General features: G+C 39.9%; 1 protein-coding gene across 1 annotated transcript in view; it reads left to right on the plus strand.

Moving 5' to 3' along the window:
• ZDHHC17 (zinc finger DHHC-type palmitoyltransferase 17) overlaps positions 1–14,389 on the plus strand; it is a 74,088-nt gene that overhangs the window by 8,207 nt on the left and 51,492 nt on the right. Inside the window, exon 2 of the mRNA XM_040553833.1 lies at positions 11,551–11,654. Within this exon, the coding sequence (XP_040409767.1) occupies positions 11,551–11,654 (104 nt within the window). The remainder of the gene's footprint in view (positions 1–11,550; positions 11,655–14,389) is intronic.

Genomic DNA, 14,389 nt, shown 5'->3' on the forward strand with positions numbered 1-14,389 from the left:
TTAACAGAAGTTTGCTCCTTCAACAGCATTTATTTCACGGCGTGTACCCTTGTGCTCAGAAAACCAATGGGGCATTACAATTACGGAAAGGGGTAACGGTAGCTTTTCAGAAGTTCAGTTTAAGGGAATAAAGAGGACAATGTTTAAAAAAGTTTGCTAGTTGCTTTAAAACCCGGGTAATGTTGTCATTGATGCTGACGTGCGTAGATGGGTGCAGCCTCAGTAATCTATAGTTCAGCATTCCCACTGTCCTGTGCTGCCTTTCAGAGGCAGTGTGAGGTACGGGTTTGACTTCCAGAGCTTCCCTGCAGTCGGGAGGAACGCTGGAGCCTGTTGCACGCGAGGCTGTTGGAAGAAGCAGGAGCGTCCTCTGAAGTCAGAGGAGGCAGAGTGGAGCCCTCGGGCCTGACAAGCCAAGCGTGACGTAACGTTAGGGTGCGGTTTGTCTCGTGCAGCTTTGTGATTCCTTCCTACGATTTTAGGATGCCCCGAGGTCACAGCAGTGTTCCCTTGCTCCTCCCTGCAAGGGAGGAGGTACCGAAAACGGAGGGTGGTGGGAATGCCGTGGTCAGAGCTCGAAGGCCTCTCGAGGCAAGTCTGGAGGAAGACTCAGGAAGGGGGGAGCATGGTATAAAGGGGAAGGGGGACGTCAGCGTGCTTTGAAAGCACCGAGGAACCCAGACGCAGCCCATTACCTGACCTTGCACCGGCTCTTGCAGCGTGTGGCCAGGAGGTGACTTGGGAAACGTCTGGCTTTGCGGGTCCGTGACCTGAGCTGAAGGCACCGCCCTGAGAGCTGGTAGGAGAGGCGGCGGGGAAGGGGTGGCTGGGACCACCAGGGTGCCCCCCCTTCTGGTGGCAGGGCAGCCGTAGGTGGCCGTGAAGCCTGCTTTTAAACACCTCCGGGTGTACTGATCTGCCACGGATGCTCATCACTGAATGAGCGAGTTCAGGGAAATAAACTGATAGAGCGTTAGTCCCATTAAAAAAAAAAACGGGAAAAACTTTCTTTAAGTTCACTAGACCTGTTCACTGTAGGGTCAAACGTGCTGCAGTACTGAAGGGAGACGGAGGGGTGCCATGACCAGCTGGGGAGGTCAGGAGTCGCAGAGCAGAGACGGGCGAAGCTGCCTCGTGTCGTGGGGCGCTGGGAGCGCCTCTTGTGCACCTCTGGCTGTGGCAGACTCCTGTTAGCCAAAGTGGGAGTGACAGGTCGATGGCTTGACGGCTGCTTTGAAGGTCCATTTGCTGCGGGAGGATGGTGGTGGGAATGGGAAATCGAAGTTCTCCGCTAGGAATTGCTGCAAGTTGCACTAATATTGGTTTTTTTTTTTTTTTTTTTCCCTATAGTATTTGCTAAGGAGGAAAGAAAGGGTTCATGGCTCGGCAGACTGCTGGTTCTGTGGTGCGCACTTGCCAGTTCTGTAATCCCTGATTGATTTTTTTTCTACTGTTCCACAGAGATGAGTTAGTTGCAAACTCACAAAACAGCGTAATTTAGATTTGAAGTGTGTGCTGTGGCAAATACTTGTTGAACAAGGCGGAGCCATCGCTCTGCTGGATTTCCATTCTTTTTTTTTTTTTAAACTATGTGATGTTAGCAGAGTTTAAAACTGCATGAAGGATCTTCATCGTTGCAAAATAATTTTCTGAATGTCCTTTTCTGGGAATTTTATTTTATTTATTTTTTCTCCAAGTAGTTGAGTATCAAGATTCAGCTATATACGTGCTTATGTGCATTTGGTGGAAAAAAAAAATAGCAAAATTTGTAATTGGTTTGAAGTTATGATGACTGGTTAGTAATGTGAGGTCTCTCGGGGATTTTTTGATGTTAAATGAGAGGTCTGCAAGCTCTCACACTCTGAGACCTAGACCTGTTTCAATCACTTGGAAAACAGTTGTTTCTGTTAAAATACTTAGATTTTGGATGTGAGCACAATGCAAAACTCTTGTAAAAGAAAACAAACAAAAAAAGATGTAGGTACGTGTTGATACAAGTTGCTAAATAACACGCAAGTTCTATGGACTTCCCTTGCTAGGAGGAGAAAAAGTAATTGTTGAAGAAAAAAAAAGTTTCAAAGAAAAAGTGAGAAGAGTTTTAACTAGAAAAATGTCAGTGCGCTTTGACTTGTGAATATCTGTAGTTATTACAATCTCGAAGGCAATTGTAGGGTTGCTACGTAGTATGAAAAGGTTTCCGTGGACTGTAAAATTATTTTTGTTTTCTGATTTTTTTTCCTATGGGCATGTACTTGTGAGAATCTTCAGGTAGCTTCAATTAAGTCCTGTAAGTGCATAAATATAGCAGGGGTCCAGAAAGCAGCTTCAAAGCACTCATGTTTCTGAGATGAGGATTTCAGCGTGCTTACGCAGTGCGTGGCCTCGCCTGGCAAAACTTCGGTACCAGCATTTCTGGTTATTATCTGTACTGAAAAACTTTGTTATTACCATCGTTTAGAAATGCTTGTTTTGAATAGAGCACGTAGTCCGTTTAATATTTGGTAGTGCTCAGCAGGTGTGTTTTGCCTGTTTTGCTTTTTGTTTGTGCTCCTAGGAGATAAATGGGATTTTTTTTCTGTATGTAACAGCCTTCTCTTCAGCGCGCTTCTGCTGCTGGATTTTACTTTTGAAAGTACGGTTTCATGCTGAATACTTTCATTGTAGAATTTTCTGCTGCTAAATGACAAAGATGACAATTTTCCGTTATTTTAAATTGTTAAAATAATTTCATTTGAAATATGCTCATCTGAAAAGGAACTGAGGAGGTAGGTAAGGGTACAAGCAGAAAATACCATAGAACATAGTTCTTTAAATCTGTGTATGATATAAGAAAGCACTTTAACTCCCACGTCTCTGTCCGTAGTAGTTTACCTATGTACCTAAAATAGGAGATAGCTGCTGATTGATGATACTTTTGTATTTATAAATCTTAAACTGGTATTTACTGTTTCTGAGAAGTCAAAGCATTTTGATTGGAAATCTGTGTGATTAGGTATGTTGTAAACCTTTTAAGCTTTTTATTTTAAGCTTTCAAATATTTTAGCCATTACAAATGCAAGTAAATGCATCTGTCTTAACACCTGCTGGTTATAATACATGTGCAATTTAGTCAATACGACTAAAATATGACACTCCTCAGTTTAGAAGCGTCTGTAAGTACCTGACTAGGAAGTGGTCAGTTGCTTATGGACGCTTGCTTTGGACAAACAGGACTGAGTTGCTGCCAGCTGTTAAATCACCTTAATTCACAAGATCTCTGGCATCTGCATGCAGCAGATGGGTGAAAGGCTCTGGTTGAGCGTCTCTGACTCCTCGTTACGTAAAAATGTAAGTCTGCACTGGAGTGTGCAGGGTTATTCACTTTGCGTGATGGCTGGCTGTCGCTCGTAGGTGGAACTCTGCATCAGCAAAAGATCTGCTTTGTCATCTTCGGGATGAAGCCTTGCTCAATTGATCTCGCTTCTTTTTAAAGAAAGCGTTCTCATCTTCAGTTGTAACCTGCTTTCAAAATAAAATCAGGAAGTTGTTTTAGGTGCCTTTTTTTTTTTTTGCATTGTGTGTTAATTCTGTAATTAGCTTCTCCAGGGTTTTTCATAAATTATCTTACTTTCTACGGGCATGTGAAGGATCCATGCAGATAGGAGGGAAACCATGAAACGGACTTACCAAGATGCTGTCAAATGTGAAAAGTGATGGAAAACAGTGACAGAATTGGCATTGGATGGAAGATTTTTTTTTTTTTGTCAAGTCATACTCGTTTTGTGTAATTTAATGCTGTACTAGAGGGCAGGGAGAATCCCAGCATAAATTGTGCATGTCCAGGTAACATATGCCTAGTGGTATTTGCAAGTAATATTTGCAAGCCAAACACCAAACTTTTTTTTAATGTATTATATGACCTGATAGGATTCAAACGGAGGTGGCAGTGCACATCTTTTCCATGGGCAATGGCATCTGGTTTAGATGCGCGTTTTCCAGCATGTGTTACCTAAACTGAAGGTATATATGCATCATCCCGTATCGGCACTCTAACAGCTCGTGGTTGTCTCCTGAAGCAGAAGAACCTACACAGCCCTGCAGAATTTCTTTCTATCTAGGACTTCCTCATGTGAATATAGGAAAGAGCAGACTGCTCCCATTTGATAACAGCCAGCAGTTAGGTTAGCTCTTACCGGTATCGCCTGAACTTTTCTTGCTGTTTTTGAAGAAGAAAAACCTATTCTGACATGATTCTGACATAGCACACGCGTGAGGATTGTTTCATTATTTAGCTACCCTGAAATAGCATGCGTAGTTGTAGTCACGTCTGATTTTATCAAGATTCTTTGTGTTGCAGCCAGATACTGAAATAGTGTAGTCATCAGTAAAGATACATATATATCAGACTGCCTAAATGTTTTGTTTTTTCCTGTTTTCATTAAGAAACGCAGGAAATAGTGTGCAATATTTTGTTGAAGGTAAGCTTTTATTTCTACGTTTTCTTTTTAGACCTCGTTAATGTTTTCTTTTCAAGCGTCTGTTAATGAACTTGGTCACCATTCGGGATTTGACTGTCTGACTTCGATCATGGTATCTCTTCCTTTGCAGCAATATTGCATAACGTTAAAGGAGAAGCAGTTCTAGCCATCTGTTAATGCCTACCAGAGCCATACGTAGCAGCTGTAAGCAGCAGTATTTTCCTCCCTTCCTTATGTCCAAGCAGGCATATTGACCTATTCGTATCCTTCTGCTATATATGGTCGAGAGTTACGAAATTGCTATCATAGAATAATTTCATCTTGGTCATCTTATTCTTTCATGCAAAACTTCCTAATTTTTTCTACGAATGCCGTTTTCAGAATTATCTTTAAACTTATTTTATGTTTGGCTTCTTTGATTGGAAAAGACTAAGATTTGGGTACTGAGGGTAAATCAGCATGACTTGTGAATTTGGTTGTGAAGAGAACTGCTTGGGAATGCCAGTATTGTTTGTGCTTGGCAGTCATATTCTCTTCCCCTTCATCCCCCGCATTTCTTTCTTTTTCCCTCTCTTTTAGGCTTATTTTTCATATTTCACTTTATTTTCTGTTTCCCCAATTTATTGGTCCTGTTTTCCAGAGGAGGTTCCCTTTTCTCTTGCACCGTGTTTTTTTCTTTCCAAAATACATTTTTCAGCCTTCTCTACGTAATTTTTTCCCTACCCTTCATTACTTGTGCATCTGTGCAAGCAGTCTGCACAATTTGTGCCTAATGAGCAATGACAAACTAGCCACAGATGCATGTGAGTGATTAGGGCACTGTCAGACGATAGTCACCGACGTGAAAGCTCATCTAGAATAAGTAGTAATGAGGGGACCAAGTTTAATTATAAATAAATAAAAATCTCTTTCTCGTGCAACCTTCCCAGCCAACCAGCTCTACCCGTTCCTAGAAGCAGCATCATTTTCTTCATCCTACCAGCCTGGAGTCCTTCACTATTTAAGAACTTGAGCGTGTAACTCCGTGACTGCTTGGTCAAATGACCAACCAGCGGCTGCTAACACCTTCTTGCTACCTTGTTTTCCCTCTAGCAGTGGCTGCGGAGCTTGTCTTTTTGTGGCAGAAACAGATTCAACTTGCAGCCCTAGTAAAAGAATCAGGCAAGAAGCGGAAAAACCTCGTCTCTTTGCTCCAAGACCCGAGCTGGCTGACTGCGGCCGCAGCTCTCAGTATGGAGCTGGCTGAGCCCTGCAGGGGAAGCGCGTAGCCGAGAGCAATGGGGGAGGGTGGGCAGGGAGATGACCTTTCCCTTTTAGCAACGGTCTACTCTTCATTTGGCTCAAGTCACCCTTGGAAACGGCTCCTTGAAGCAGGATGAAGTAAGTAGAGGTTTAGTGTTTGCAACCTGCTTATTTCAAATCGGTGAAATCGAGCTTCATCTCTGCTGCCTTCTATTTAGCTTTCCTGGCAGCCGGGCAGGGAAGAGTGGGGAGATGGAAACGCGATTGACAATAGTGATCAGAATATCAAAATACGTGATTTCAGTTAGGTTTTCATCCCTGAATTAGCTGTTAGTGGTTTTAACAGTCAGTCATCGTTATAAAATTAAATTTTACTGAAATAAATCCTTTTCATCATAACGGGGACAATATTTTAACATTTTAGGAATATCCTTGAAGCTATTTGTGAACGTGGTATGTGTTGTAGGCTCAGTCTGATATGCTGTTTCTCTACTACTAGTCTGTTACCTATCCAGAAATAAAAAATAAAAGGAAAAACATAATAATTGCAAGGACTTTAACTCTTTTCCTAAAATTTGTGAGGGGACATGAGTTTAGAGGAGCTTCATTCTCTGCTATTTCAAGTGAGAACTTGAAAACGACAGTGAAAGTGACGCAAGGGTCTATGAAATGCATGGCGTAAACAGATTATTATTTTTCACTTTTTAATGCTTTGTCCTACTCCGTTAATAACAGTGGGTAAATATTTTAGATCAGAACAGGATTTTTGAACAGAGCTTTTTCTTCCATCTGACAAGTAGAAGGAAGTAATCTGTGTTTTTGTGTGTTTTAATCTTCTGTTAAGCCCCAAAGATAAAGGCTGTTTGCATGTCATGACTTAGGGTTTTTTTTATCTTAGCTGCTGATACAGACCAGCTAACATTGGACAAACTCAGCCCCGTACAGCCCTGTAATCGGCCCTCCCAGGGACAAGCAGGACATTTGCTGTGTAAAAAAAGAGGTTACTTAAATATTTTACAAATTAAATAATGTAGTGATTGCTCAAGATGTCTTCATCCTTTTCAATCCTGTTTTTCCCTGTGTTATATTAGTATTACTCAGACTCGAGAGGCCTCATCAGAAAAAAACTTGTATGTATGGGGCTATTTTTCCGTGACATTAGACCTAGAAATGGACTGAAAGTGAAATAATCCATGTAGATTACAAAGCGGTAGACTTGCAACGAAGATTGTCTTTTTGTCGGGCCTGTTTATTTTGAAGGATTAATGTAAGTGTTTGTGTTAGGTCGTCTTATTGTATCTCTTGAATGAAAATGTGACTAATGTCCAGGCTGTATTTGAAGGATTTGTAGTTACCGTGCATATTATAAAGCTAAGGTGCTCAGTGGCATCAAATTCTTACTGCTTTATAAAGAGACACAAAAGTTTTCTTGTATTCTAAACAGTGTCTCTTACGTGGCTTTTAACAGGTGAATATGTCCAAGCACGTAGGGCCTTATGAGGAGTTTTGGTGTCTATACGGATTTTATTTATGTGACTGAGTTGAAACCTTGCATATTTATGCTGACCTTTTTCCTTTTGAGTGTTGGGCTGTCCCAGCACGGAGTGTTGTTGCAAATTCTGTTCTATATACGGTTGCAATCCTTGACAAAGAGGAGTTACTGTAATCGTGCTTGAAGATCTTGTCTGCTTTCAGATGGTTTGCAATAAGGCAGTGTAGTCAAATGAAATAAATACATTGTAAAATTTTTGATTTTTTTTCTTTCTAAACAAGTACAGAGATATGTGGCAGAATTTGACTGCTGGCTAGGTAGTAACTGCAGGTTGTCTCTCTTCTCATTCAAGAAATAGACGTATCAGAAATCTTTTATTTAAAAATGTCTGCAACCGGTCTGTGATTCTGTATTACAAATTACAGTTTTCAATTACAGAACACAAAAAAGGACATAGTTTGAACTTCCTTATGGACCGTAAGAAGGTGCTATTGGGTTTCAGTGCTGTGCATTGAATAACTAGGGAGTTATTCAACTTCGGTTTGAAGTGATGATATTAATAGGACTAAATATATTTCAGTCACAAAGTTTTACTGGTGTGGCTGAAGTTATTTGATATCTGATTCTGAAGTTATTTGAAATATAATAATAAATTAATCTGAAGTTATTTGAAGCCCGTCCATTTGCAGATAGCCGTTGTAAAACCAGAGGTAGCTAACAATGGAGTTGTGTTGGCTAGATAGCAGTGCACGGCAAGCCATGAGATCTGAGGAGGGGAAGCGTGTTAAATACAACAGCTTTTAGTCTCCTGAGAGGTCAGCGTTCGATCCAATGAGTAGGATTCTTTAGCAGAGACTCCTACAAACCAGATTGCCCTCTGAAATGAGCAAGGCTGACAGCGACTGCAACGTGAGAAGCTGAAGGTTCAAGGGAAGTGCTTACGGGCTGCGTTGGGTAGACTTCCAGATAACCTCCTGAACACCTGTCTGGTGTGCATTCACTTGGGGTGGGTCTTGCAGTGATCCCAGCAGTACAAAAGGAGATCAAAAGGTGCACGTGTAAAAACTTAGGAATGCTGTCGTTACTCGTAAGTGCTTAGTACAAGTAGTAGGTAAGCTGGAGGGGCTGATGAATATCACCTCTCTTTTTTTTTTTTTTTTTTAATTTATATGGTTAATAATTAATTTTCAAGCTTCTGCTGTATTCCCATAAACCCTTTTGTGAAAGCATTAGTATCATAGGGCTGTGGTTTCATGGTCACTTCAGGCCGACATAAATATGCATCGCTTCTAAGCGGGCAGCTCTCTCGGCTTGCTAGCGTGGGCCCAAGGGAACAGGAGCCTGGTTTGTGTGCTTAAAGTGCTCGGGAAAATGCAGCTTAAGAGGAATAGTGTTCCCTAGTAAATTAACATCTGCCTGAAAATAAGTTTGTTTGCTTTTAATAGCTGCGAGATAACAAGACGGATCCCCCCTCCCTCCCCCTCTTCAGCAGCTGCGGCAGGCCAAGAAACACCCTACGCGAATGTCTCCTCATCGGGGTACTCCAGGACAGCAGATTGCCTTTGTTCTGGCCTCTGCCTGGTGGATTTTTCCCCTTAGCTCCTCAGGGCCTGAGCATGACAATTTGAAAAATCCTGGTGTGATCGTGTAGTATAATAACAGGTGAAGTCTGTATAAATTCTGTGGTTTTTCCCCTAATGTGAGGGAAAACGGCATGGCACAAAAAGAATTAATTTATTAAGCTATTATATTTTGCTTTTTCATTGTCATGTCATCTGGCACTTTTTTCAGCATCTTTACTCCAGATAGTAACTAGTAGCTGAGGTGGAGGAGGTTTGGTTAAGCTGTTGCCGCCTTCAAATCCGAAATGAAGCTGTGTTTCTGGATAGTAAGAGAATAGGTTGCACCGTGGGATTCGGATGACAGCAGATGCCCTGTTACAGTTTTAGGTTTCCTCCTGTAGAGAAGGCAACAGAGAAGCCTTCCTGCCAGGCTGGCAATGCTTAATTGGTTAATCCAGTTAGGTTTTCAGGCTTAGAAAAACAGTGAAAAGATGGAGCACCACAGAAAACATTGTGGTCGTGAAAAGATGTGCTCGGATCATTCAGGTACTGAGCGAAACTGGCAAAAAAAATCATTCCTTTTAAGAAAAGTCAGAATAAAAATGAAATGTTTGAAAGTTGTACGTATAGGTCATCTGTTCTGAAAATGGTGCTGAAGAAATAAAGGTGTTGAATTGCTTTCCTTCTGACTGGACTGGGAAGGTTCCCAAAAGGCCGAGGATGGTTCAGAAGCGTTACCTCCTTCTCTTTCTATTCTTTTTTCTGAATGGCTTTGTAGGAATTTGTAGTTTGTGGAATAAAGAAACGTCTTGAAATAAGAAGTGAGCATTCAACGAGTTATCTACAGTCTCTTGACATATTATAATGTCGTTGAGTAAGACTGCTGTCTTTTAACACCTGCCTTTCCATACGGAGATGCTACAACCGTGTCTGTGTGCTTAAGTGCAGCACGATATGGTTGTGGATGGAGACAGGCTTGTTGTAGAGTTAGGTGTGTATGAGTAGCTAAATCTTGGGGTTCAGTGCTCTGTTTCCTGATCGTCTTAGCTGTGATGGTTGGGTGAGGCTGTATGTCATGAGGATTGACTGGATGTTATCCAGAGATGGGTGAAGCTGGGGATGAGTGAGAAGAAAGGGAGCACTTTCTGCGCTCTTTCACAAGCGGATTCCTGCTTTGTTCCTACGGACCATTCCCGAGATGTCACTTAAATCCCCGCTATAAGTGAGGATGTGCAGGGACGTCCTGTTTGGGTCATCTTCAGCGTCTGCGCCTGCCACCAGTGATGCAAAACCATAAGCTCCTGCTGTTTGAAGTAGAGAACAAGACATAGCAATTAGGTCCCAGATAGAGCTATTGCTTTTATAAAAGCTTGCGCTTATACTTTGAGATGATGGAGAATCAAGTGTTAGAGGATACAAAGTACTATTTTATCCCATAAAGTGCAAAATAAAATTTGCACTGTTTACCTAAATATGTTATAATCAGAAAAAAAGACAGGTTTGTCCAAGGTTCATGGCAGACTTCTATGTATGCCATGTTCTGTTTTTATTCTGGGCCCACATCCTAGCTTGATTTGGAGGAACTACTTTTTTATGTCAAGAATCTGGCAGTGCTAATGGATCTTAACATTCAGTCTTTGTTTTTGACCGAATTTATCCTTTTGCATTTGTTTCTGAAGATTTTGCTTGCAGTATTGCTGTGTTGTAAAGTTCTTGTTTAAAAACAAGCAAAACAAAAAATCCAAAAAACTTGAATCTCTTGAAAGGTTTTTTACGTGCAAAATTTCTGTAGTCAGTATTAACGTAGTAAAATTTAGTGCTATAAAATGTACTGAATGCATTAAAATCTCCTCCATTTGGCTTTTTTGCTTTCTGATTGTGTTGTATGTAACATAGAAACATTCAGTGCTGATACACAGGCAATCAGCTATATAGTGTTTGTGACAAATGGAAAATTGTAGAGAAACCACATAAAATACATTCCATTTCAACTTGCTGAGTTGATTTATCTGAGTTTCTACATGCGTGCAGCTTTTAAAGAAACATGGTACGTTGCCACCCGAGTGATCTGTCAGTGCAGTGTTTTAATGTAAATTCCACCAAGGGGAACATTAAGGGTTGAAGCGATGCTGTTCATCAAAGTAATTAAGTAACTAGGAGCTGTATCTGATGAAGAATGTGTCATGCTGATGCCGTTTACTTTTGTGCTGAGGAGCTCTGGCAAAGTATTAAATTCTGTTTTTTAAATTTTGTGTCAAAAAGAGACTCATTGATTAAACGTATAGATCACCTCTGAAGCTGGGACTCGAGTTGAAGGATCAATAAAGTATTAGTAGGTTCTAGCCACCAGTATTAACCATTCCCAAGTATTTATTTTACAGAAGATATTTGACCGTGTGATTTGAAGTATCAAATTTGTAGTAGCGGTGAGACTTTCTCAAATTGTGGCCGATAGCTTTTTTTAGCTATGTTACTGTATGTATTGCATTTATTTAAAATAAATTCTGTTTCCCTTTGTTAGCATTCTTAAAACTTCCTCGGGAAAGGATTTGCCAGAACTTTGCTGCTGTGGGTAGCATGTTCTGTAAGGTGTTTTAAGTCTATTCTCAGGAATACAGTGGCCTACTTTGCAAAAAGTACCAATATGGCCGGTCAGCTGGTCACCCTCAGATTTAAGTAGCTTTATAGTGTTTTGAACTGGGTCCTTATTTTATTTTTACTTATAGATTTGTATTTTTTCTGAGAAACTTCAGTAATGCTCATTTTGGTGCTCTAATAACAAGTTTGTCTCTTTTAGGAAATAAAGCCTCAAAGTCATTACAACCATGGATATAGTGAATCTCTTGGACGAAAAAGCCACATTGATGATTACAGCACTTGGGACATTGTCAAAGCCACACAGTAAGTTTATTCTTGAGTGTCTTTCTGGATTAGTTGAAAAATAGCAAAATGTATTTTTTTAATATGCAGAAAGTTGAAGGCTAACTGTATTTGTAGATACAATAATGCAAGATTTTAGAAGTGAGCTATACAGTTTAAGATGGTTTTATGAGCAATGTGAGAAACACGTCAGAAGCATTGTGATAAGTTGTAAATATAGGTGGTTGCTGGGCAGATTGTTGGAAGAGAAAGTACAGTTTTCTTCCAGCTTGTAGTGGTGTTTATTTTCTGTAAGTGATGGTTAAGAGGTAAGTGGGCAGCATATCGATAAGCAAATGTGAGGATTTCCTTGATTTCTTGGCATCATTTATAGATTAGAAAGTATGCATCAGTATGTAACTTCCTCCGTCGTCTCTAATTCTGCAGTTTCAGTGCTGATATGAAACTGACTTTATTGCTGAAAGAAGAATTGTAGGAGTAAACTGTGAAGAAAATTTAATTAATAATTGCTTTTTCAATGCAGATTAATTGTATAGAAGACAAATCTGTTTAGTCCTGTAATACATACTAACTCACAAGACGTTCAGAAGAATCGTCCTAGAACTGCTTTTCAGCTTTCCGTTGTTCACTGCTCAGAAACCACCACCATCACTTTGACCTTTGTTTTTCAGTAAGCTGAGATGATACAATTTCATTTTTAAAAACTATTGTTAGTTTGAATTCCTACTCTATTATGTATATTGCCAAGCTATTTGCCTTTTTAAAAAAAACAAACTTTCAGTTTTTCCTGAAAGTCATCTCCTTCAACTGGAAGCACATTTGTATTTGGCACAGGCCACATGTAGGTTTAGGAAGTATGTACTTTCCTTCACCTTTTGAGTTCTTAGGGATTTAAGTTCCTGATGTAGATGTTGACTGACCCTGCAGTTGTTGCTCTATAGGGTTTAATAGTAATACTACAACCTATAATCCTCTTATCAGGGGGTTCCTAGAAATGAAAGCACTGGTATAACATGGAACTATCTGCTTCTTAAGGGCATGGAACTATGACACCAGAAGTGATGATTTTGCAAATTACCTGCTTCCATTTTTGTATGCTCATTGTATTCTTGACGCCCTGAAACACGTTTGTCTCTTATCCCTCAGGTTTAGGTTGATCTATGCTTTCAACTGACGTGCTTTAATCCTTTTCTGGTCTCCTCTGACAATTAACAGGGCTGTGAGTTATCTGTTACATTCCTCCACAGTCTTGGTGTGATGCAGTTGGTGAGAAGTCCTCTCCTCTCTAAGAGGACTGCTGTTTCCTATCGCAGCCCAAATGCTAAATAGCTCAGGGAAAGGTGACTCAGCATGGGTATACGATCAAGTTATGCTAGTGGTATTCCTTGGGATATCCTTCTCCCCCAGTAGAGGGATACCTCACCTTTATTTCAAGTATGTACTAAAATTCGAAGGCCGTGTTATGTAAAACAGCAGTCTATAAGGGAGGGAAGCCAAGAATTGTAAGACTTACAGTAAAATAAAGCTGCTAATATATTAATTCAATGTTATGAAAAAAAAAAAAGCCTTAAAAAATGATCTCCTCATTACTGTTGAAGGTGAACTTTCACGTGATAAACAGCAATGGTGAAAAGGTGCATCACTGATGCATAGTTCCTGCTAAAATGAACAATGTAGTTACTTTTGTAGAAATAAAACCTCTTTTACAATTATAACCTTTTAACATCTTTTACATCTATTACGTTTTTGCCTCTTTTTAATAAAAAATGAGTGATCTTATCCTCTGCCACTTGTCTTCAAATATCATTGTTTACTTAGATTAAAATAACTGGTTCAGTTTACCTTTCAGTTTGGTGCTAATGTAAGTTGGATGCCACAAAAAGCTTTGTTTAAAATAATAATAATAAAAAAAAGAACGCTAATGTGTCTCCTAGAACTCCCCTCCCCAAGCAGTTCAGTAACTTCAATGACAATACAGAAAAACAGAATAAAAATTATATTCGTTCTCCTCAGTTTTGGCATTTTTTTTTTCCCCCCAAATTCACATGTGTATTCAGCTAGGATTGGCAGCACAGTTGTTTTGTTTTTGTTGTGTTCCCCCCTCCTCCCCCCCCCCCCCACAAGTCACTTCAAAACCTCCCCAGAAGGATATAAGTTTTCTCAGTGCGATGATATCAGATGGCAGCTGGGGTGCTTACTGTTAATAAAATGAAATCCTGTTGTTCTCAGGACTGTTCTAAGAGCTAATTATAATAACAGAGTTGTGCATTTTTCTGTTTCTTTAAAAAAAATAAAACAAACCTGACACTTTTAAAAAGACAAACAAATCTGTCTGATTGTGCCTTCCAAAATATTTGTCATTTAATGTAAGACCACTTAAATTGCAGGCTTCTTGACAGATAGAGGGTGAATTTCACCATAGCATGGAGTTGTCTGTTATCATGTTTGTGATAATCCACACAGGAAGCAGTCAGTCGCATCATATGAGTACCTAGTCAGTCATTTAATCTTTTTCAGTCACTGTTCATGCTGTATTTCATGTACTACATTATTAAAAGTTTCTCTTGTGAAATCAACTAGCGTTGTTTATTGCTGCAACACGTATTGAAATGGGGAACATAGCTCCTTAAACTTTAATGTTGATGATGAAAAATGGAATGAAAATGTGTAATTCCTCTTCACTCTCTATATGCTGTTTGACTGTAGAATTCCGCTTCAAGATGTTGACTTTATTGGCACATGATTACAGAGAAATA

The sequence above is a fragment of the Cygnus olor genome, chromosome 1, assembly GCF_009769625.2.
Source record: "Cygnus olor isolate bCygOlo1 chromosome 1, bCygOlo1.pri.v2, whole genome shotgun sequence".
Taxonomy (NCBI): domain Eukaryota; kingdom Metazoa; phylum Chordata; class Aves; order Anseriformes; family Anatidae; genus Cygnus; species Cygnus olor.